The sequence below is a fragment of the Halichoeres trimaculatus genome, unplaced genomic scaffold, assembly GCF_033239565.1.
Source record: "Halichoeres trimaculatus isolate MK-OKI-2021-1 unplaced genomic scaffold, fHalTri1.1 fHalTri1_scaffold_8, whole genome shotgun sequence".
NCBI classification, from domain to species: Eukaryota; Metazoa; Chordata; class Actinopteri; order Labriformes; family Labridae; genus Halichoeres; species Halichoeres trimaculatus.
The window spans coordinates 18,023,088-18,048,391 of record NW_027437186.1 but is presented as its reverse complement, the minus strand read 5'-3'; the positions used below and the strand labels follow the sequence as shown (position 1 = coordinate 18,048,391).

At 39.1% G+C, this 25,304-nt stretch overlaps 2 protein-coding genes across 2 annotated transcripts; both read right to left on the bottom strand.

Moving 5' to 3' along the window:
- Positions 1-433: 433 nt before the first annotated feature.
- On the bottom strand, positions 434-6,890 carry mtx2 (metaxin 2). Its single transcript, XM_074676281.1, has 10 exons — positions 6,710-6,890; positions 4,769-4,816; positions 4,603-4,649; positions 4,109-4,181; positions 3,668-3,744; positions 3,483-3,575; positions 3,328-3,366; positions 3,110-3,235; positions 2,902-2,978; positions 434-2,348 (listed from the first exon to the last, which is right to left on the bottom strand). The coding sequence occupies exons 1-10, from the start codon at positions 6,747-6,749 to the stop codon at positions 2,189-2,191; spliced, it is 780 nt and encodes a 259-aa protein (XP_074532382.1). The 5' UTR covers positions 6,750-6,890; the 3' UTR covers positions 434-2,188.
- Positions 6,891-10,434: 3,544 nt separating this feature from the next.
- On the bottom strand, positions 10,435-11,810 carry LOC141795447 (homeobox protein Hox-D4b-like). Its single transcript, XM_074676330.1, has 2 exons — positions 11,375-11,810; positions 10,435-10,748 (listed from the first exon to the last, which is right to left on the bottom strand). The coding sequence occupies exons 1-2, from the start codon at positions 11,808-11,810 to the stop codon at positions 10,435-10,437; spliced, it is 750 nt and encodes a 249-aa protein (XP_074532431.1).
- Positions 11,811-25,304: the final 13,494 nt, after the last annotated feature.

Genomic DNA, 25,304 nt, shown 5'->3' with positions numbered 1-25,304 from the left:
CCCTAAAATTGATCAGTTCAGTAGATTGGAATGTTTCCTCTCTGTTCAGTTTCAAAGTTATTAAATATGATAAAGAATACAATACTTGGGGGGACTTATTTGAATTTGAAGTTAAAGTGGCGTAGAGATGACCCTCTCTCTCATTTATTGGTCATTCTTACACAAGTCTGTATCCAGGTCTGGCCACCCCCACTCAGAAAAGTCTGCCTCAGGAGGGAGGATGATAAACTCTGAAAATGTCTCTGTAGACCTAAAGCCAAACAGAACTGATGACCACCAGACTGTTGTGATGGCTCTCTGTCTGTAGGCTCCCCAGCTTCCTGTGCTCCATCATTACTCTGGCAAGTGGCTCATACATTTTTTAGTACACTTTTCAATATATTTTGTTTGTAACTGTACGAATAACAATCACAGGTTGTGTCTCTTCAGTTTATTTTTATTGGAGTTGAGTGAAGAGATTTCCCTGTCTTTCAGAGAGAGCAGGACAGTGTGGGTGAGGACTGGGATGAATTTTCTGCTGTGGGAGTGCCCCAGGAAAACACCTCCATGATGGAAAAAACTCTCACCATCACACACAGAAAATCATCAACAACCCTAAAGAGACTCTACATGATCTGTGTTCAAACCACACACAAATAGCTACTTCTTCAGAAACAGGTTTTTGTGTTTTTGTTTATTTTTGTGTATCTGCCTGCAGCCTGACCCCAAACTGTGCAACGCTCAGACCACTGCAGGTCATCATTCATGATGTCACAGCTCCCGGAAGTTCACAGGTCACTGAGCTCACAGGAAACCTGGACGACAGACGCTCGACCTGTGAGGGCAGTCAGAGGTGATCAGACATCATCATTGAGCTTGTCTGTGACCTGAGGGCAGGAGCACACAACTGTCTGTGAACCCAACCACCCATCAGGCCTAAAAATAGATTTTCGGATGTTTTCTAATAAACTGAAGCTTTAACCTTCGTTTTGTTGTTATTCACTCACTTGTTCCAACATTTTAAAAATACCAAAATATTTCAAAATTCAAGAATGTGTCTGCTAAACACCTTTGATGAATCTCAAAAACGAACTTAAAAAAGTATGATGCTTACAATATGAGAACATGCCATTAAAACAGCAACATGTTATTTATCGAAATGAAGACAAACATGCAGGATGACTTGCAAAACAAGTCGTGGCATGAGAAAAAGCTTTAAATTGATGGAAGATAAATGCTTATGGGGAAAAGAGCAACCTCGGAAAAACTCAGGAGTTTAAATGTGATGACTTTTATTTTGTAGGCACTTTTAATTCACACAAAGAAAAAAAATAATTGGAAAAACTAAGGAATAAGTCACATCCTCTTCATTATCATTATATTCATGTGATTGCGATTTTTGTACAGATGAAAAGCAAGTAGATTTGACACTACTAAGATTTCTTACAATATCATGGAGTTCCTGAAAAGGAAAAAAAGACGAAAAAAGCAAGCTATCTCACCTCAAACCCAGCTTAGCGGAGTACTGCCTTTTGAAAGGCAGCCCTGTCACACTGCAGTTAAATTCAAACCCAACCTCTCTGAGAGTCTGAAGGTTTTTAAATGCACCATGATGCAAGTCAGAGTAAACAGTAGTTCCTGTGTAACACATTGCAAACAGCAGACACACAAGAGTAGATAAACATGCCTGTGCTGTCCACCTGCTGAAATGAATCAGATCATCAATGAAGAGTGGCGTTGCTATCACCTATGCTAAAATTAAAAAGGCTCCATGGTCTGATGAAAACTTATTTGATGGCTGCTGGATCAGTAAAAACAGTTCAGCAGATAGAAAATGCGCCATTTATCCTGTGTTTAGCTAACTAAAAGCATTTCTCAGGGTCCTTAAGAAGAACCTTTAATGTGAATTTAGCTTACTTTAATACTAGCAATGCCTGGAATTGTAGCACAGAACTTCAGCCCTGCTAAACTCATCTGTGACACATCTAAACTCTTAAAAAGAACTGGCTCTTTTTGACTCCTGTCAGCCGCATGCAACAAAACACACATACAAAGCAAAAAGGAGGTGAAGGACGACAAGATTCACAGCAGGACAGGCGTGGGGAATATAAGCTGTTTTTAGCTTCACATGGCTACGGAGGGAATGAGAGACAGAAGGGCAGAATGTACAGGATGAGAAAATATGAAGGACGGTAATTTTTTTTGTCCTTCACGAGCTCTTGTCATCAAAGTAGGTCTGTTCAATACGTCTGCAGAAGGACAGCAGGTTGCTGTAGCTCTTGATCCTTTCTGCCAGCTCACTGCTGGTCAGCCTGGTGGTCAGGATGGTGAAGAGATGACCAAACACCAACGCATCCAGCTCTGTGGGCCTGCAAAACACACACACACACACACACTTCAGATGTCACTGTTGCAAACTCTTTAGGTGTTTGAAGTTTATGTTGTTGTTGTTTTTTACCAGAGTTGCACGTAAAGTTAGACTCTCTCCTGTTTCAGAACATTATTTAGCAATTTACATTTTCAGGGTATTAACATCCTTTATGCACCAAGATTAATTATCTCTGTGTACACTTGTCTGAACATCCACATCATCTTTAAGCAAAGATCACTTTGGAGTATGTCAGACTATAATGTTGCTGTAATGATTAATTCAGCCTTTTACATAGATAGACAAAATTGTACTTAAAGTGTATTACATGTAGTTGAAACTGAACTGTGGGATGCTGTTTTATTTAACTCATTTTGTCTCTTACAATTTCTAAAGCAGCCATGACAGCATTACAACCACAAGGGGGTGCTACAGCTGTAAGATGTTGTTAACCCTGCCCGCACTATGGCAAATAAGGCTCAGAGCAGAATTTGCAGGTAGTCAGCATATTGCATAAGTAAACCACCTCACTTTGCCAGAGGGGATGCACTCACTGTTTGTTAAAGAAGTACGGTTGTGTTCCCAGCCTTTGAGAGAGGGCCTGGCAGCACTGACTCACATCCTCATAAACCTGAAACAACACGGGACAAAAAGCTTTTTCAGTTTTTCTCAATTCTTTGTTCCACAACAAAATTATAAGCAGTTTACTTGCTAGCATGAAACCAATTTCCAGTCACAAGGTATTTAGCTGAAGTTTCTTACCTGTTCCAGAGATTTGCCTCCCCAGCCGACAGCATTCATCTTCCTACGAACCTCCCACTGCTTCTGATAGGACAGGATGTTGCAAAGAGGCCACGAGTACGGACTGCTGTACCTAGGTCGAGTGATCTACAGAAAAACAAGTATTCAAAATCTAAAAGACAAAGAATATCCACAGCATGAACTCTTTATTTGATCAGTTTTAAGGTAACAATACTTACCTCAGCAGCTGTGGCATCATCGCACCACTGGATATACAACTGCAGAGAAAAGAGGGAGGTGGGTGCAAGAGATTATACAACTGAAACAAACGGTTTGATACTGACCCAGCTGTTTGTGTTGTTCCCTGGCAGTGTGTATGTGATAGTGTGTGTACCTCAGCAGTAAGCAGCATGTTGTTGACTAGCTCCATGTACGCTTTCATCTCAGCCCGTTGAACATCATCTAAGCCATCGCTCAGAGAGTGACCCTGGAAAAAAAAAATCTCAACTATTTTGCTTCTTACCAAAATATATATATATAAAAAAAACTATTATAACCTCTGAAATGAGTGATACACACCTTAGCTTTGGTGAATTGCACTATTGGCCCCAGTTCTGACACCACCTGGTTTCCCACATGAATAAAGGGGATCTTACCTATAGAGAGACAAAAAACCCACATTGAAACTAGAAAGAAGAACATTACAGAGCATCACTGTCCCTAGCCCAGCGCCACAAATTAAAAAAACTCTGCTAGTAGAGGGCCCTTGTCCTTAAGGAGAGGACCCTAATTAAACTCAGTGCTCACAGCTAAAAAAGCTGGTTGTTAACCTACGTAAGTAGACACAACCCAGAAATGAGCCTGGCTACAAAGACTTTAAAAGATTTACAAAAGCATATCCTGAGGAGTGTAAAATTGATATCCTTTACTTTTAGTAGAAGATACACAATGATATGTCAACTATGTATTTTCACCACAGGAGGGCAGTACGTCGACTTTGGCAGCATAGGGTGGACTTACCAGAAGGTGACATGTATTCAGCATTCGCTTTACAAACCACCTGCACAGGTAGACCGCACATCCTGAGGTAGGCCTGGGAGATCAAAAAATGGACTAAGTCAGTTTTTGCCCACTTATTGTCTAAAAACCCCAAATCAAATGTTTATCCTCATTTATTGAGAACCATCTGATTTATTACAAACAAATTCACAGACAGATATTGTTCTTCTTAATTCTGTCCCTATCTTAATCTGGCCAAGTCTATTATCCAAATCAAAGATGCTTAATTTTTGATGAGAGTGAAATGCATGCCATTAAATCAAAGTGCTGTAGAGTTTGATTTTTTAACAAATTTCACATGTTCATTGTGTTAAATTTTATTTAGGGTGTTAAAAAAGATGCAGGTTTTAGTATTTATACAAGGGGTGAAAAAATCAAAATTGTGGTATCTGCAGTCACACAGGTAAGCTAACAAACTGCAGCTTTATGTGAAATGGAAAAAAAAACCTTTTTACCTGAACAGCAAGAGATGAGGCACAGTCTGAGAGCAGAATCTGATCCTCTGTTTAAATTAAAAGAAAGGTTAGAATAAACAAAAAGAGTGTTTAACATATTAACAGCAAGCCCAACGGCCACACATCTCCAATAGCAGTTTACATTTATTTTAGATCAGTGACTTACCCTTCAGGGGTTGGTACAGGGTTGCAGTTTCAGGCCAAGGCTCAGCAGCTGTAAATTTTAAACACAGACCAACATTTACAAAAATATTTTTTAAAAATGCCCTTGCAAAAGTTTATGTTGTCCAAAGGCAAAAAACAAACATTTTTCTCCGACTGAATGACACACCAGTAACTAAATCCAACTGTATGATAACTGACATGGCATGTGTAGCATTTCCCCATATTCAGTTCATTTTGAAAGAAAACTCTTAAGCCCATCTATCCTTTTCATACAAATATTTTTTTTACCATTATTTTTATTTTGCACACACCATTCAATACCAAATACACAAAGTGATAAACAGTGACACACAGTTCTGTGTATCGATAACAGATACAATGCTAACACTAATTTCATGGCCCATCACCATTTCTGAATAAGAAGAATCCAAAATGTCACTCAAAGGTAAAGCGCAGAATTGTCATCAGCGCCACATCGAGGGTTAGACAAAATTTTGCTCACTTAAAGTGTGTCACTGAATTTTATGTAGAGCCATGTACAACAATTGTATCCAACAAATCAGGACAACTTTGCATCACTGCTTTATATTACAACCTCAACTAGCAACGTTTTGTAGTAATTTATATCAATGTCAGTTATGTCTTAAGTTATAAAAAAAAAAATTTGCTCATTGAGTGGGAACAGTAACACATGGCACTGAAAATAGAATAAGCTGTATAGAAAATAGGTATAGAATTGATTACTAAAGGTGCTGCGAGGACTAACCAGAAAAGCTAGTGTTTTTTCTAGGATACAGACTCCATTTCCCATAAGCACCATCACCTTCTGTCAGAAAAATGTGACTCTTGCCGAGGCGTGTATTTGTTTTGAAGCAAATGAACAGGGATAAGTTCTTCTTTTTGACACTACTTTTCTTTGTTCAAGACAATTTTTGCAGGATGCAAAGCAATGAGGGAACATATCTATTAGTAGATACACAGCACTACAAAACCAGTGGCCAAAAACAATATCACTATTGATGATGCCAGCACTTCAAAAAAGGTAATGCGATAATTAATTTCCCTGGTAATTAATTACATTTATGAATGAATAATTCTGTTACTTATTCAATTAATTTTGGGGGGTAAGTAACAAGTTACTATGGCTAATTACTTATTTGAAGTGATTTGCCAATCACTGCACACTACGCCAAAAAAAAAAAAGACTTTTGCAGCATTAAAAATGCAATTTACAACTTAAAAAAAGGCTTGGGTTAAAATTGCTAATTTTTCTATCGGCGAAATGAATTAGTAATTCTGTTGCTTTTTCAATTACTTTTTGGGTAGAAGAAACGGGTACGTATAACTACTTACTTTTTCAAAGTAATTTGCGCAACACCGACGGTAATAAGATACGCAAGTTATTATGGATGCAACACAGCACCAACCCACCAGAGGCAGCACTGAGCACACCAGTAGCAAGAAGCCCTCCGAGTAGAGCAGGTGGAGCGAAGGAGAAGGTATGGCGCGCTGTAACCTCGACGGTTACTTTAGACGTTATGATAGCACACCTTCTGTATGGAAATCAAACACGTTAGCCTACAACGACGTGAATCGGCCTGTATCGTGTCCTCTTGCAAGTGCTGTCGCCCTGTTGGTGTGTATCACCCACACATGTTAGAGTAAACTAATCATCTTGCTCTCTACTCCCATATTTCGTTCCATACCAGGTTTGCAGTTCAGGACACTCTGTCCCGGTCTTTGCCCTGTCGGGCTATTTTTTTAAGAAAAGGTGGAGATGTGAAGCAGTAAACCATAAAACTGAAACAGCACTGCTAAACTGAACGTTACGGTTGTTTACTTTAATAAATGAAGGTCCAGAGAGCTTTATTAATTTTAAGGTTAGCAGGGTAAAGCTAGCTAAAACACAATAACAGCAGCTGGGACAAAGATAAGACATTACCTGCCATCTGCGACACAAAAGCCTCTGCCGCAAGAGACATAGTGATGCTTTTAAAAAATCCTGACCCCTAAATTATCAATTATTAGCGACTCGAGTACAATTCTTCTGCAGACAAGTTAAAAGGACAATCGCTGCTCTGCAGTCACTGACCGGTCCGTCCGTGATAAACGTCCCCCAAACGGTAACGTAGCTGAACTTTCGTTCCGCGTCAGAGTCCTTGTACTGAAGTAGCAATTCATGTCGCATATTCTTTACTACAGTTTGCGTTGGGGTTTGTTTCATCTACGTTGTGTATTTCACTAGGTTTTGAGAGAAGGGGATTGAAATATATCGGGGTACAGGTATTGTAATTCCACCTTGTAAACCTTTGCAACTACAAAGCATTACCAAGTTCACAAGGTGTCTTCATTGTTCTATGAAGATATTAACTGTGTTTAATTATTTTTGAAAAGCATGACCCAATTTATAATGGGATAGACAAAAAGCATTATTCCGTGATGTGTTTGGTAATTTGGGACAGTAGGCAAGATGTCAGTACTATCACTGTTGTTCCACCACTTGTACACTTAACATTGAAGCAAAGTGTTGGTTAATCCATCATGAGGTAAGTTTGTACAAACTGTAAGGTCTGAACATGACAGAATTCGGGAAGTAGTTTCTAATTTCTTCTTAAATAATAAAAAATATGTGCTGATGTCATCACCAGGAAAATACCCTTATTTATAAACTAAAGATAACTTGATTTCTTTTTTTTAAAGTTTCTGTACTTCAACATCATTTATATTTCTATCTTCAGTATATAATGCATTCAAAATTTATACCCTTATGTAAAAATTAAGACAAATCATTTCACGTCTCCTGTCTCTTATTTTTGAGGTCAACTTTCAATTTGATGCTCGCCACACCCTCCAATATGACGTCCCATCGTTTTTTAACGTTATTTTGGTGACCTTCTTCCCAAGATAGGTCCCTGTACTGGATTTGATATTCCCATGACAAGAAGAGACACCGGGCTGTTTTCTTTAGCTGTCCCAAAGTAACTGGACCATTTACCATGGTGGGATCAACCACAGTGTCTGACGTTTGAGGAATAACCATATCAATTATTGATTTCACTGAGTTGTCGTTGGCAAAGCCATTACGGATTATTTTTCATGGCTGGACTACAAAAGCAACTTTTTAAAGACATCCGAAGAGTTAATTGTTTTAACTACATTATAATGAAAGGTTTTGACCCATTCATATTCTTCTCGTTCTCATGAGTTCTTATGGGACTTTTACAGTCTTTGGCTTTTTCCCCTTATTAAAACTGAAGGCTACCAAATGATCTAACTTGATATGAAAGAAAGGAAACAAAATTTTCTTTTTTGATTTCTCTCACAGGCTGCAGTACCATGAAGAGCCAGCCGGGGTCGTCCTTGCTTCATTACAGCCGGGCTGCAGAAAGGCAGGTTTGTGTGATACAAAGACGCTCCACTCATGCGTCCACCAAGCTCTGATACTGTCCGCTCGGACGTTTCAAGATGAGATTACAAAACACATTGAAATCGAAATGCAAGAAGCCTACTAAATACACGAGAACACAAACAGATAACTATACTGCTGTTCTTGGTAACTGTGGCATCTCAGACTCCAGTACTTTTTGTCTGTCAGTGAATATGTGGGCATTTTGGTCTGACTGATGGGTTCTGTGGTGGATCTCCAGCACGTGATAGATATTCCATGTCAGCCCTTTTCCTGCACATTTAACCACGTCTCGAACGGAAGCCACCGATTATGGCCCCCCATTTCCCTTACATCCCGCCGCGTACACACACACACACACACACACACACACACACACACACACACACACACACACACACACACACACACACACACACACACAACAAAGACAGAGAAAAATGATTTCGTTCACCTTAAGTAGCCCATGCCACAGATACGCCGTGCGTAAACAATGCGTAAAAACGCAGTGAAGTTTTTATATCAAATGGTGAAAGAAACCAATGTATTTCTTCATCTTGATTTAAAGAGCATCTAAAAAATGGCATATTTCTATGAATATAATTAACACGACGCCTCTTTTATTCTCTTAAGGAGTATTTTCCTGCTGAAATATATTTTTTCTTTTTTTTTCTTAAAACAGTTGCACTAATGACTAATGTTAAGGATAGGTGTGTATCCTGCTAATAGTTTGTAGCAAAAATTTAATCTCCTACAGGAATACAATACCAAAAAGGGTTTCATTTGTGATAGTCTGGACTATGTATTTGCTTTATTACCTCAAACCGGCTTTTGCTAAATTATGATTACGAGTGGCGTCCTGGTTATAATGTAGTGGAGGATACAACAATAAACGATAAAGATGTAAAATGTGAATTTGTTTCTAGTCATTTTTCATACAGGCTCTGTAATATTTCTGCGTCACATCTGGACATAGCCTTTCACCAGCCCTCAAACAAAAAGCACCCCCACCCCCTTTTGAGGAGCATATGGACATACTTGTGTGTGTGTGTGTGTGTGTGTGTGTGTGTGTGTGTGTGTGTGTGTGTGTGTGTGTGTGTGTGTGTGTGTGTTGAAAAAAATGCGTACATTTACTGTTTGAAACATTTATTTTTCATCATCGAAGTATCAAAACATTTTACATATAAAATCCTTACACAAGAGTTCTTTCTCTTAGCTCTCTGTCTTTCCTTTTTAAAATTTAAACATACAAAACGGAGCAGAGATGATGCGTGTTACAAAGAAAAAAAATATGCCTCTAAATAATACAAATAAGTACTGCGAAGGCCTATAGCCTGCGTAACAAAAATAATAGCATATTAAACTGGAATCATAGCGAACATGTAAGTGGAAATATAATGCTTTTTCAGAGAGAATGTATTACAAAACCCCTCGGTGCTTAAACAGTTCACTTTTTTTAAAAACATCTGTCTGTTTTAACCCTGTAGCCCTGAGAACATATGGTGGATATTCAGTTATCGTCGTGCATTTAAAAACTGTTCCTCCAATTTGGCTGTTTATTTCTCTTCCCAAGTGTACAGATCTGTTCCGTCCATCCCCCCAAGAAAGATACATTCGCTCCTAAATACAACTCTGCGCAATATGGCTACTCATCCTTCTAACTATGCATCATTTTGGATTCGCCTTAGTAGGTACAAAAAGAAAATGCTAGAACATTGCTTTCCCCAACTGGTATCCTCCAAGCAATTTGGATTATGGTTTTAGCCCCTTTTTAAGCGCCAGTTTGTGAAAACCTTTTGGTAATGTGCATATTCATAAGTTAGGCTATTTTACCCTCTAGGTAGCAATTAATAAACCCTGTTTGTGTTTACCCTGTAGAAATTAAAACCCTGTTTTCTCCAAGACACAATCACTCCCAATACATCGTGGATTCAACTAAACTACCCAACGAGATTTATTATTGAAGGTTAAAAATTGACACCCCAATCTCACTTGAGACTTGACAATCTACGACCAAGAAGTTACCAAAAATAGGACCTCAAAAAAGATATGAAGCTATGAATTAAATATTGAACTGAACTGCATACAAAGAAAAGTGAACGCATTTATTAAACCATTGCTGTCTTGTAGATGGAGATCCTACAATTTTATAGAAGTTCATAAATGATACAGTTAGATGTAGCTACCCTGAATCTGTTCATCAGGTTTGGAGACTGAAGGTGCAAATTTGGTGTCTGAACTGTGCTCCCACCATCCTTTGCTCACACGGTTATCACCGTCTTCACGTTGCTGCTGCTGCTGCTGCTGCTGATATTGTTGCTGTCCGTCGTTTTCTTGTTCTTGTTTTTTCCTTTTGTGTTCGGTAGCTTGTTGTCTTTCTTCCAACGCATGCGCCGGTTCTGAAACCAAACCTTCACCTGCCGCTCTGACAGGCAGAGCGTGTGAGCCACCTCTACACGGCGGCGGCGCGTGAGGTAGCGGCTGAAGTGGAACTCCTTCTCGAGCTCAAGAACCTGCTGGCGCGTGTAGGCCGTCCGTAGTCGCTTTGGTTCCGGGCCAATGTGGTTTGGATTTACTGCAAATGATAAAAATTACGTGTCAGAAAATTATTCTTTTATCCCAATTAAATAACAGTGAATTTTTATTTTTGTATTTCTAATTCAGGTTTGGATAATTTTTCGTCAACAATTTATTTTTGTTTGTTAATGATAGGCCTTGAAATGGGTCCAAGAGAATTCAAGTAGTCCACAGGCTTGAAATATCTTATTCTTATCTAATAATGCTTCACTGATTATAAGGCAGTTATCCATTTGTTGATGAGCTGGAAGACGTCCAAGAAGTGATTTTAACTTTTAACTTGCAGACTTCTGTTCAGCTGAAGCCTAGCACATAGGCTACACACGCGCACTCGCGCACGCTGTGGCAGGGCAATAAAACTTTATAGGGGTTGTAATTCTCCCTGACTCTCACTAAGATCATAAATAACTCGACAACACAAAAACGGCGCTCACAAATGGACAAACCACTAGAAAGAAAGAAAGAAAGAAAGAAAGAAAGAAAGAAAGAAAGAAAGAAAGAAAGAAAGAAAGAAATAGCGCCTGATAGACCTAAAACATAATCATTGGTAGAATGAAAAGTATAGAGAGATGAAATGGACAGGACACGATGTGTTGGTAGATTAAAATCTTCTAGCCTTCTCACCATGAGCGACATGCACTTTCTTCATCCATGGGTAGACAACAACAGGCGGCTTTTCTTTCCCCTGGCAAGCCGTCTTCCTCTGCACCTGAGCGGGCTTTGCGCAGGTCATCCAGGCCTGACACTGCAGGTCACCAACAGGGTACCTCTCCTTACCGGTTGAATCTGTGTCCCTGTAGCCTGGATAGGGCGCACCTTGGAGCTGCGCGTGCTCCTCTCCATCCTCCCGGCGGTGCCCCTGCAAAGAGTGTTGATAGCCGGGTTGTTGTGCTGTGTACGGAGGCTGTGGGGGCTGCATAGGCTGATAGCCCCCTCCATAAGTACCACTGTCCTGAGGGTTGTTGTAATACCCCCCTTGGTCACTAAAATTACTGTAATCTTCTTCACATGGCGGGAACTGCGGCTCAGCATATTTACAGCTCACCACGTACGACTCCATGATTGATTTATAGCGAGGCTGGTAGGAGAATACTAATTTTTCTTTCTCTCCCCTCTCTCTGTCTCTTTTTCCCCCTCTGGCATCAAGCCATCCTGCGGCTGTCAAATAGACGGACTGCCACGCGGGTCACATGACCCTACGGACAGCCAATGAGAGGCGGTACTATGTGTTGTTTATGTCGACGTAATAGGATAATTTGGAGCAAAAAATGTTCATTATAGGCCTAATGAAGTTTTGCTGGTGTGGAAAAATAGTAAATAAAAGATGGTTTTGGACTGAACACGTGTAAAATCATCTAGTTCTACTCCGCTGAGTCTAACTATCCTAAACCTTAGAGAGATTTATAAGAAAAATGATGAGTAGCCTGTGCACAAAGGCTTTCTATCTATCTATCTATCTATCTATCTATCTATCTATCTATCTATCTATCTATCTATCTATCTATCTATCTATCTATCTATCTATCTATCTAGTCTCTTCATCACTCCATCTCCCCGCCCCCTCCCACACACAGCACCTACTGAAAACGCACCGTGGACAGTAGATTTATGGCTTTTGGCTGAATGACTTTTGCCCCACACAGATGGCCTGAGCTGAAAAATTAATCTAGCCCATATTGAGCGATGGCTCGGGCCATATTTGGCCTTGTGTGGCTCGGGTCAAAAGGATGGACAACAAAACATGGCCGGTCAGAAAGGACCCCTAATAAAGAGAATGGGATAAAAGGGATCAGACAGTGACTAGTAGTTGGCTTTGTTTTGCCGAGGGGTCAGCTCGAGGTGTCCCGTTCCCCACCACCATCACCAAGTCGGCTTTTTAAAGGGTCAGAGAGAGAGAGAAAATGCATTCCTCGTTTTTTTTTAAAATGATGCCAAATCAAGCTGACGGTTGGAAAAATGTGACAGAGCTGAATAATGAAGCTAAATTACTAAAATCGTGACAGGGATAAGTGAGAATATGCTAAACTAAAGCCCCCACACGATGAATTAGTTACAATGAACATGCTTTTATTCTGAATGCAGTGCATGTGTAGATGGTGGACTTGTTTTTATACGAAACAGTAAATCACAATCGCCGGAATTGTGTAACAGTCAGCCCATGGATTTCACTAGGATTTCTCTTTTGGCTGCTGCTGCTCTTTGAGTTTGCTGAATGTCAGATGTTCAGCCAAAACCTCTTTAGTACAACCTGGTATGTCATTTCTGCCTAATAAAATCGTAATAATACTAATAAAGACAAGAGTGGGGAAATATTTTTGCTCTGCTGCTTGAGGCAATGAAGGAACTCATGCAGAGGGTGTAATGGGTTATGAGATTTTTAGCATGGCTGACTCAAGGTTATATGTGTTTAATCTATCTGATCTAATGACATTTGTGCAAAAGGGCTCATAATAAATGAATGAAAATGACTGAGAAGCTGCCAGGTAGGCAATAAAACGACTAAATTTCTTCATTTTTTTATGACAGATATCATTTTTTCCATGATTTCATGGGCAGTGGTATAGTGACATCACAGGTGTTTAAACATGAAATACAGAAGGTTATTGAGTCCAATGCTTCATCAGCTTCAACAGAAATGCCACTGGATAAAGTACTTAAACTATTCTTTCAAATAGGAAGTTTTAATCACCTCACAGTTGAAGAAAAGTCAGCCATTTCATTGCATAGGAAAGTTTTAAGCCATGTCCTATCCATTTAAAGCAGCACATTATGTTACACAAAACAGTACAAATCAGTACAATTAAAACCCTGGAGGATCCATCAATCAAAACAACGCACAAACATACAGCTTGTAAACCATGACACAACTTGTCACCTCATCAGTATTTGTTGTAAGCTCTGATCAAGTTGTTTTTGGTCATGTTTTCCTTTCCATGTGTTGGCTTTGGGCAGCAGTCAGTATGCTGTGTGTGATTTCTTAATCAAGACTCAACTGAGCAGATTTTATTACCAGGAAATTAGATCCAGTGGAGTAATCACATAAGCATCCGACTCATTTATGGATGCAAATATTAAGGGGTGACCTAACTTCCTTATCTCTTGGCTAAAGCAGCTCAGTGCATATTGACATGTTATGAATATAAAAGCACAGAGAAACAGTTGTTTGTACCAGCTTCTGTTGGATGTTTGATGGACGGTTTGTCGTCACCCATAGACTCCCCTAGAACCCAATCTGTGACTGAGGAAGCTCCACACACATTCGGTTCTACAGGGTATGTATAGGCGAAGGTTTACTCCACAGACGGCTGCTGATGACTTCTTGAGATTTCTATTCATAACTCTACTTCAATTTTTTTTACAACCAAACACCTTTAACACATCCCATAACTTTAAGGACAAGTACCTGTTTATGTTCAGCATATCATTGTCATTTTATAATTCAGTAAAACCATCTAATTTACTGTGGCTGGTAGGTGCTTTACATGAAGAATCATTAAAGTTAAACCCCATTAATGCCGTTACACGTGTTATAAACAATGAACAAGGTTTTCTGACTCAGTCAGCATGGAATCTGTCATGCAGCACAGCTGGAGATTAATTTACAGACTAAAATAGCAAGAGCTGCTCTTGTGCAAGAGAGGGAGCTCAAAGTTATCCAAAGGTTGTAACAAGGGAAACTCAAATGAAAGGAAACACATTTCTGATAAACAGCGACATAGAAATAAAAAAAATCAATACACCTATCAGAAAGTCATCTTCTGAAGCCAAAGCTTTATTGGTTAACTGTAATTAAAGTACACCACAGTGTAAGAAACACTTTGAGATTATTCATTGATCTTGAACGCTATCTACCGTTAAACCTCTAGCTCAGCACCTTTATTTGAAATATACTGTGAACTGTCAGCTGGTGATTAGCTACATGGACCATACGCCTAAATTATGCCATATTGTTTATCATCTGGTTGGATAATCGATTTATAGTTTGCCACCCTGAACATTTTATATCAACAGGGGGACAATCTGTAATTCAATAGCTGTCCTCTCCTCTTCATATTTTCACACCAGATACACAGCCTGAAAGAATAGAAGCTGGCTTTGTGCCAAAGTAGGCATACAGACAACCAGTATTTTCAGAAGCTACCAGCTGCTGTGTGAATATGACCAGAATCAGGATGGTGGCAAATGGCAATATTCTAGACTTGGACCTCAGGACTGGGCCAAAATATTAAGTATAAGGCGATGCCTGAATTTCACTCTCAGATCTTGCTGGTTCTGGTCTGCAGCTGCTGTTCATGTTTATAATTCAACATCAGTAAAGTTAAGCACCAAAGGCTATAGTTTCTCTAGTGTAAATTATAATTTGACAATCTGAAATGACAGGCAATTTTCACATCATGACTAATAACATAGCTATTACAGTTGTTGATGCTTTTGTTGTCACTGAGTGCTATTTTTGCTTGAGAACATATTAAATATGAGGTAAAATATATTGATTCTCATTCTACACTATTCATCAATGTCCATGCTTCACTGAAGGCAACATTATCCTCTTTTTCCATAGCCACATCTTTATTCCAGCTCAGTAATCTATTATGGCATGTACATGCAACATCTGCACACATGATATAAGAGGTGTTGTGTATTTACTGTAAGCCTTGGCCACAGGGGTTTTCTGTTTCTAGTTCTTGCCTTGGGCCATTTTCTGCACCCTGGCTGGGATTCATTTGTGCTGTTTATGTTTCGTAAATTCCCATGGCCTGTCTGAATCAAGGGCTGGTGAAAACCCTGCTCTGAACCATTTGTTGTTGAAGCAAAAAGTGTGGTTTATATGGATGGAGTGAAAGGGACAGCCAAACTTTGGGTAAAGGAAGATTGGTATCCTATTAAACAGTGGGAAAGGTCAACACAAAGGTCTTAAAACTCAGATAAATGCAAAGGGATTTGACTGAGTAATGACACCTTGGAGCATCCAAGCTATCTGCTGATTTATAAACGGTCAAACACCTATTCTTTTGGAGACTATTAATCCATGCCTTAGTTGAAAAAAGACTTTGACCTAAAACTTTCATTTTTCACATGTATTCCAGGCTAAACTCACGTGCTGAATAGGGGTTTGAAGAGTGGAATCATTAGCTTACACCCTCTGAATAGCTCTGAACTTTGGTGGACTCTTTTTAGAGGCAACAACAACAACAGAGTGATGCTCTGCTTTTTGAAAGAAAGAGCATTCTTCTTTAAGAATGTAGCCTAGCTGCTGTCAGGTCGCGCGAGGGTCACTCAGAAGCGTTGACCGCTGGTTCACCGTTTCATTAGTCCTCGCGCTGGACAGGGCCACGCAGGGGCTCGAGCCGGGGACCATGCAGAGTTCAGGCGGCCTGCGGGAGTCGCGAGCCCATTGTTTCGCGCGGTTTCTCGCTCTGTATTGATTATTGTTTTGTAAAAGCAAACGGTGGTTTTGTGATAAAGACAAGTAGCCCACTCGTATTTAATTGTTCAATGTATTATTTTCCTTTTGGCATTACTATTTGATACAACCGGCTGTAGATTAATTGAACTCCCGCTCTGCTACATCCTACTCTCAATCCTCTGGTTGTGCATTGATTGACTTTGGCATGTAGTAGCAAAATAGCTCTGTGCTACTCACTGATATGTTTTGAAAGCCATTAGCCTAACTTTCTGAATATTTTTGGCAGCATTTATATTTTAAAAGTTACAGTCGAAATTTTAGTTTTACAAAGGTTATGGGCTGTTTAATTTCTCACCTATCAATACCACAACTTTTCTGAAAGCTCCTCTGGAGCCTTTTAGACCAACGGTTCAATAAATTCCCTTCTCATCCAGAGCTCTCTCTGTGTCATATAAAGCCATTCAGATTGAGCTTTTCTTTCGGGGGTCGTTTCACTTTTTCATCTTAGACAGGCTGACCGCTGACTCACCCCTCCGCCCCCGGCCCTCTGCCGGGTCAAAGCCGAGCTAAGAGCCGCTCTAACCCGGTTTAGACATTAACTGCGACCTCGGGCCCTGCATGAGAACCCGCGTGCACAGTCTCCAGGCAGCGCGAGCGAGCAGGACACAAAAATTTCAGACCGAAAATAGAATGATAAGAGCGGTCTAATGAAACTGTATTCAAAAGCATTTGAGCATATTTAAGACTTCATTTTTTTGTGATTGCACCTTTCAAAACGCACGCTTGCACGCTTTCAGAAAAAAAAAACCGGACCAAAGACATGGGAAAATTTTATAGTCCTGCCCGGCACGTTTTGTTGCTTGTAATTAACCAATTTTATTTATTTATTTATTTATTTATTTATTTATTTATTATGTAATATTATTATTATATGGGGGTATTTATCTGAGTTTTAAAATAAGTCTTACTGTGGCACAATGTGAGACCTTACTGCGTCATTCAATACTTTTGAATACTCAAATGCCTATTCTCATATAATTCTTGGTCATAAAAAAAATCTAAAGGAAGAGGAAATAATTGAGTGAAAAGGCTAGCACATTTTTTTGTATGTTACAAATTAAATTGACTAACCTTATTGATTATGGTTTGTTTTTTTTACATCACTTCTGCACAATTTTCCTGTAAAGGTTGATATTTAAAAACGAAAACAAAACAACGATTCTTCATTTACAATTATAACCAGATCTGTTTTTAATTATATTTGTGTAAGTTGCGTTTTGATAAATAAATGCAAAGGCAGTTTGCGTTTTGTACAGCTTTGGACGTTCATCAAGCAATGTGACTGCTCCTATTGATTTTAAGGGGGATTATTATTATTACTATTTTTAATCTTATTTAATTTTTTATTTTTTGCATTCATAGCATAAAGTCTTGTGTCATGAAATTACTTCTGCTTGCAGCCTGTAGATACTGGACGCTCTTCGCTAGAGCGGAAATAGTCGTAAAATTTATCATCTTTGGGGAGTGCTACAACTCTTGATAACTGTTTACATAGCTACAATTTAAACAGAAGTTTACAAGCTAGATAGGAATTATTTTGAAATTTGATTAACACCATAACTCCAATCTGCTAATGTCAGAATTAACTAAAGAGAAAACTTTAAATTTAAAGACGAATTAATTTTAAGTAATTCTCCTTCAGAAATTACAAACGATTTTTTTTCCCTCATCCTTGTCCTAGGTAGTCTTACAAGGACTAACTGGCCTCAAGTGAGAGTGTTTTTATTATTATTATTATTATTATTATTATTATTATTATTATTCAATGCGTCTTTGAATGGGGGATTTGGATGTAAACTAAAATCGTATAATCCCGAAAGAAGTTACAAGATACAGCCTGCTTTAGGATACCCCCTTGAGAGCACACATGCCGAAATCTTGAACACACACACACACTGACAAGCTACCATGTCGTTTCATGTGGGATAAAACTATTTCTATTATTAAGAATAAACAAGAAAAAAGGAGATGGCTCACAATGACCTTGAACATAAAATATGATAATTGAATTATTATCCTTCCTCTCAGTTTGGTCCTGATGCAGCAGCTGTGGAGGTGCTGCAAATACCACGATAAAATAAAAATCAAATACCTCCAGATTTAAGTAAAATCAACCAGTTATTTCAACAAAAGGAAATAATTAAAAGATATTGAATTTCATTCTCCTATCTCTTGTGCTCTTGTAGTGAAAATTAGGAAGTAAATTGCCTATATGTTGGGGGTACAGGTGGATCTTTGCATGGAATCCTCCTGGTAAAAGGGCCTTTGGGTGCTACCGGGACCAGAGTTTGATCCGGGGAACACCCACCGCCGTTGCACCAGTTGCCCCCTGCCTCTTACAGTCATAACTTCATAACCGTGCCAAATATGAAAACAAGTCACACTTACTTGTTCTGCTGTGATCTCGCGTTAAAACACGACCGTTCGTTACTGTAAAATCCCGTATGAGCAGACCAGAGCACATTTTTGAATCCTCTTTCTGCTCTGTGTTGTTCTCTGCGCCACACAAAGAGCATTCTGTTGATTTCAGACAAATATCGGCTACCAATCCCATCTGGCCGCCTGTCGGCTATCCTCTCTGAGTTATATTTTGGGGCTTGTCAAACCGCGGGCAATAAAACACACTTTATTACCGTCACGTGCTCCGTTTTTTTTTTCGCTGCTCCCACGCGGGTTCATAAATTATTAGGCCTTGCACCGTGAACCACTTTATTCGATAATGGCGCCAATGGAAGAAAAAAACCTTTAATCTCTGCGGTTTCTCCTCCTGGAGATGAGATTGAAAATGTTCGTCTTGTGGTCACTTTATCAGCGTGTTTGGTTGCAGGGAATTAATTCCTATTGTCCGGCAAATCTTTGGATATATATTTTTTAAAGATAGGGAATCAAAACGTCTTTATTTTTGTCCAGGCTCTAATCATGTTCTAAAAGCGTTTTCAGTGAATTAAATCCTTTTTTTTGCATTACTATAAAATGTTAGGAACTGTGCTCTTATCAGATGCTGTGTTGGTTATATATATATACATCTGAATCCGTGCGTAAAAATCACACTTCTTGTGCGTAAAACCAAACGTTTTTATGCCGTCACTCTGACTCAGACCCCCGTGTGTGCTGTGCTACAGTTTTTCCTCCACCACAAGCGGAGACTGAGTGCTGTTTGCATTTTTCCGGATGTTTCTGGAATGCTGTTTGGAGCATTTGTTTCCTGCTTTGATTTCCGTAAATGGGGAGCAATAAAACCATAAAGTGGCTCTGTGAAAACACACGGCGCGCCTGTGTGTGGCTAAGTGTCAGCTCTGCGGCTGCTGCTGGGGACATGTAGGTGTCAAAACAGTGGCTTACAACACACCACAGCCCCTTACGTTACGGAGAGTTTAAATACAACCTTAAAAAAAACTCGCATGTATGTAGGCTAGTTATGGTAATGATTAGTAAAGGTATAGTCGTGGAAAAGTCCGCATACCCTCAGTGAGGGCATAAATTAAACAAAATGTACACCAAATAAGGTGATTTTGAATCACTTGCGATAAAACCAGTGCTCTCTGGTGTTTTAAATGCGCTTTCGTGTATTATGAAAATACTCTTTTTTTTTCTTTTTCTTTTTTTTTTTAAATTTAGGAGTGTCTGCACGGGGTTTAACGCCTCTTGAACAGTGATTTATTACGCTTCGACCTGGCGTCCTGCCTAATAACGCCTCCCAGCAGCTGGATCAAAAAGAAAAGTCCCCACCACCACCACCATACAGAAATATCTCGTTCACCGTACGAAATCGCCCTGTTCGCGGTGCATTTAAGGTAACTGGGAGACAGGAACTCTTGTGACCTCCTAGCTGAAGTTGGAGGAATCTGAGAAGAAGATGGTGTCGTCCCTTGAACTTAAAGTGCTCACGTTAGTTTTGACTCTATAGAAATCTTTACATCGTGAGCGCCATCTACTGTTAAAAAATACGAGCTGCAGCAGCAGCAGTTCTAATCCGTGTTGAGACAGTCACATTTACAGCAGGACACAAACGTTGCCGTAATCTAAAGAAAATAAATCCACCTACCCCTTTAAACAAAAGTGCAACATTTTCCAGAGTTTCTTGCTTATGTGTTGCAACCTGTTGAGTGACAGTGCTCCCCAAACACAGTTTAACAACTGACTCAAATAACCTTGCAATACATACTGAACGTTGTAACCGCGATACATCTTCAGTCTTCACTGCACCTTTTAACACACATTTTCTGACTTTTGGCACTCCCTTGTGGCTGAAATCAGTATTGCATGTTGATTAAAGAGTGGAGAGTAAAGAGATTTAAACCCACAATCTCAAACCATCGTTATTATTACAACCACTAAAACTGAGTTTGTTATAAGTTGTGCTTCAATCTAGGCCTAATGGAAAAATAGTTCACCACACAGTGGTCAGTTTTTATAACTGATGAGAACTGAAGAATAAATTACTTTTACTTTACTTAAACACATTTATTTTCAATTACCTGTAAAAGATGTTTTCCTCTTCTGTGAATGTCTCAAGCTGTGAGATCTGAGAAAAAAGAATACAATGTGATCAGAGTTTGTGAAATGCTTTATGATTAGTTTCTTAATAACATGTAGCTCTGCTTCATTTAGTGCTAATTCTGCAGATTCTTTCAGGTTAGTTGTGAATATTTAGTATAGACATCAGACCCTCTGGACAAACCTGCAGGTTGTTTTCTGCTTTGTGTGTCTGAACCCTTCTGCAGCATCCTACAGGGAGAAAGAGAGAGCAAAAAATGTGTTCATTTAGATAAACACTTGGAGAAGACACATCTCTACATTTCTGTAACCGTCCCTCTGTCAGGGCCTCTTTGTGTCTGTCCATCTTATACTTAAATCTAATGTCTGCTTTTGCTCTGCGTCACCGTCCTCCTTATCTTCTTTTGTCTCTTTGTTTCTCCCTCTCACCCACACACACACATGCACAGATTCCCTGCTGCATTGCAGTAGGTTGTAAATACTGACTGCCAGCTGAGCCTGACTGAGCAGCACCAGTGAAATACTGTCTTTGTTCCTATCTATCTCTCACACCCCGCCTTCTGCCCTGCTGACAAAAAAAGAAACATAAAATTCAAAAAAGGAAGTGAAATACTGCCTCTTTGTATGTCAGACACCCTCTAATAAAAAAGAAAACGTCAATAGAAACAAAAACATGGATGAAAGGATTCCCTCTGTCCCCTTCTTTCCATCTGTCCAAGTACGTTTTATTGGGTGGGGGGGACGAAAAGGCTCAGTTTCTGCTGCCAGTAAAGGATTCCTTTCAACCAGCTCAAGAAAAGATAACCAGACAAAGCGGCGAAGGCAAAAATTTAAAGACACATTTTGTGATCTGACTCAGAGGGCATATAAACAATAAACCTAGACAGCTTTCTATTTCTAAGCTTTTGTGTGAATGGGAAGAAACATACTTTTTTCAGCTGAGGGATGCACAAAAATCCTATAAGTTAATTAAAAAAGGCACAGCTGAGTGAACAACCTGCAAATACCCAATGTCACATGCATGTGCATTTGTATTTTTGGAATACTGTTGGAGTACGTCTTGTGTACAGAATGATGGGTGCACCCAGAAGCAGTCTTCATATCTTCATATCTTGAACATAGCATTGGCCTTTATTTGACTGTAGCATATGGACATTTCTTCACCCACCTTCACATTACAATGTAACTGTAAAGTTTTCTGAATGACCATTGAAAATGTGAATCATGCACCATTGTAAAAATGAAAAAAAAAAAATGAAACCCCTTCTCCTCTCAAGACTAGATATAAACCAAAACAGAAGTCCTCTGAAGACAAGCTTGCATTCTTTTATCCACAAACATGTAATGGAGTCACAAGACACACATCAGTCCTGAGGGATGATGTGTCTTGGCCAGCAGCACTGGATAGAGCTGGAATCAGTTGTGTGATGCATCACCAATTAATGGTCTGCTGACATTTTGAAACAACAATTCAAAAAATAGTGTCTAACATTTTGCACAACATGAGGACGATATTAAAATGAGGAGTTTTATTGCTATGCATTGACTTGCAGGGAAAGAAATGCTACCTTTCATTTGCATAGATGAAACTTAAAGAGTCCTGCTGATGCAAGTGTGTATATGAAGAAACAGCAGTAGCAGCAGCAGTACCAGTACAGTAAAGAAACCTGCTGTATAGTTACAAAAATTAAGTTATATAAAGTATAACGTTCTATATCATTGAGTCAGGCTGATATAAGTTGAGTTTATTCATTATGCAGCACAGTTAAGGCCCATCCACAGACAGAAAAAAACACAAGGCAAATTAAAATATTGTCAAATGATTAAAACTCCATACATCTCCATATCTAGGCTACTTGAGTAGTTACTTAATGTCTCTTCATTTTCTCACCATCATGAGTGTTGACTTCTTGTTTAGATGTCAGAGCTCAGTAACTGGTGCGAGCAGCCTGCAGGATTCCATTTCCCTCTGTGGCATCCTGACACAAAGAGAGAACATTTAAAAAAGAAAAAAATATTAAAGATTCAGTCTAAAACCACCTTAAATGACATAAAAGAGCTTGTTAAACGGACAAAAGATTTAAAAAAAAAACATCTATGTACGCGTCTGCTTACGTCAGAGTCGTTTCCCATAGCCACTTAAGAAAACGATAATAATGTCCAATGCTCCTCGGCAAAGTCTGTCTGCTCTGCATGTTTTGACGCTAACAAACACGGTTTAACGAACAAACTAGACCAACTGAGGTATACTACTCATTTAACTCGTAAAATACAGAGAAAGACTGGCTAAAGGAGGCGCGCCGCTGCCGAGGAATCAGTTCTGCGCAAGCGAGAACGCGCGAGGCAGAGGGCTGACAGAGGAAGGTGCGCACTGCACGCGCACACATGACCGTCAGCGACCAATGGCGGCCAGTGTTGGCTCATATAATTCCTTTATGGCCTGTTTGAGAGTGTGCGTGTGTGTGTGTGTGTGACTGTGTGCGTGTAAATCATCTGAGGAGAAAGCTGAATCCGTGGCAGCTGCGCTCAAGAGAAGGCTTCTCTTCCATATAAACAAACACTCGTAAACACCAAAACACGCAGACAAACATACAAATACTTGAGCGAATCACTTATAAAGTACGACTTGGCATCGATGTAATATTCAACACATAGGCTATTAAATGTTTAAATTAAAATAAAAGCTCTTGGAGAAAGCCTCCGTCGTGATTTTTTTGCTTTGTATTTTGAAGCATTTTGTGGTACAGGTCACTGCATGAAAATATAGCTTATCTGAGATCTTACCTGTACAGTTTATTTTCATATTGGGTTATTGCGTCTGGCAAAAATGTAACGCTTCATTGCAAGTTAATAAACAATACTTTAGCCCAGTTCTCTAAATCTGGCGGCATTTGTATCAGTCTTTCACGGAAATAGAATAAAGTAGAAAAAAAAAGATAAAAAGACAAAGAATTTAAAATAAAAAGGCAACAGAATAGGCCAACACACAAATAGCCTGCCGTTGTCCAGAAGCCTGCAGGCCAATATATTTGGTTTAAGGCCTTTCTGAAGCTCACATAAATTCAAAATGTTAAAAAGGAAAAAAAAGTTCCCTATTTTTGGCGGTTTGGTAGGTAAATTGACTCCACTCCTTGTTTTATCAGCAAATGCACTTAGTATGGCTACATACACTGTCTCTTGTCTCTGAAGTTTTTTTTTAGTCTCATGTTAAACAATGAGCATAATGACTCATATAAACCATAGTTAGAAGCAATTCACAGAGTAACAGCGATTAAAACAACTTGAGTATGGCCTATTTAAATCGATTCCCTGCAGAAATGAACGAAACGAAGTGATTTGAAGAACAAACCTTCATTCGGTTATGAAGAGGTGACTTTAAGAAGTCAACTTTCATCAAAAATCATGAATATTTATATTTAAATTATATTACACCTGTTTGCTTTAACGAAGAAATATTTAATATTATAAATAAACCATATATAATGTGACAATTAATCCTGCAGTCAAGTATAATTTTGGCCACTTGGGGGCAGCAGTGTCACAATGAACACTGACGTGTCGTCATTTCATGGGAAGGATTTGAGCAATTATTTGCATCCGCACAAGAAAGGATAAGAGCAAGGGATTTTTTAATTTTTATTTTTGTATTTTGTTTTCTACTCTTACATACCATATTTTTGTCCTCTGTCAAAACCACCATGAAATATCTTGCTTTGTAATCGAAAGCTCTTCAAGTGAGCACCGGAGTACCATGAACACCATAGTTTCTGAGCAGGTATTTAGTGTTTTTTTTAAAGACTATTTCTCTCAAACGAGCTGCCTGCTGTGCGCCTAGTGAAGCATCACTGTCAAAGCAGAAAGAATGAACTACCCCAGCTAAACCATGAGCTGCAGTATTTCCTTAAGTCTCTGCAAATCTGAGTAGAGCATGTTACAGTTCACCATGGTGAATTCACCTCTCATATACCAACAGTGATGGAGCCAAATAACACAGATAAGTTTTCTATTTTCTTAACTAAGAAGAATAACCTTTGGGATTTACAGCCACCTTCATTGTGGCTGCCCCTGAATTTGGCTGCAGTGATGTTGTATAAGACTAAAGTTCGGTTGGAGCTTATATCTACAAGAACTGAGACAATATCTGACTTATTTTGCGTAATAAAAAGTGATTATTTGATGTATTTTGGACATTTTTTTTCTAACTAGCTGTGATAAAACTTTCACACTCCCACCAGTTTCCATTTTAATGGCAACAGCAGCGATTGCTCCACCTGTGCACTTTTACTATTTAAGTGCCCATACAAGTGAAAACTTTTGATTAACTCCACCACCATGATACATCTCCTTTGTTTTTGTTTAGAAGATTTATGATGAGATTTTTACAGCCACACAGCTCAGTGAGAGCATGAGCAGAAATATGAGTAGACAGCATTTTAATGCCTGCATTTATTTAAAAAGCCAGTGATTTATGTCACAGTTAATCAGCAGTGAAAGAGAGTGGGCTTTTTATATGACAAGATACACACTGTTAATGTCTTGCAACAGGAACATTTGTTTCCTCATTTTCCTTTGAGTTATTTGTTATTACCT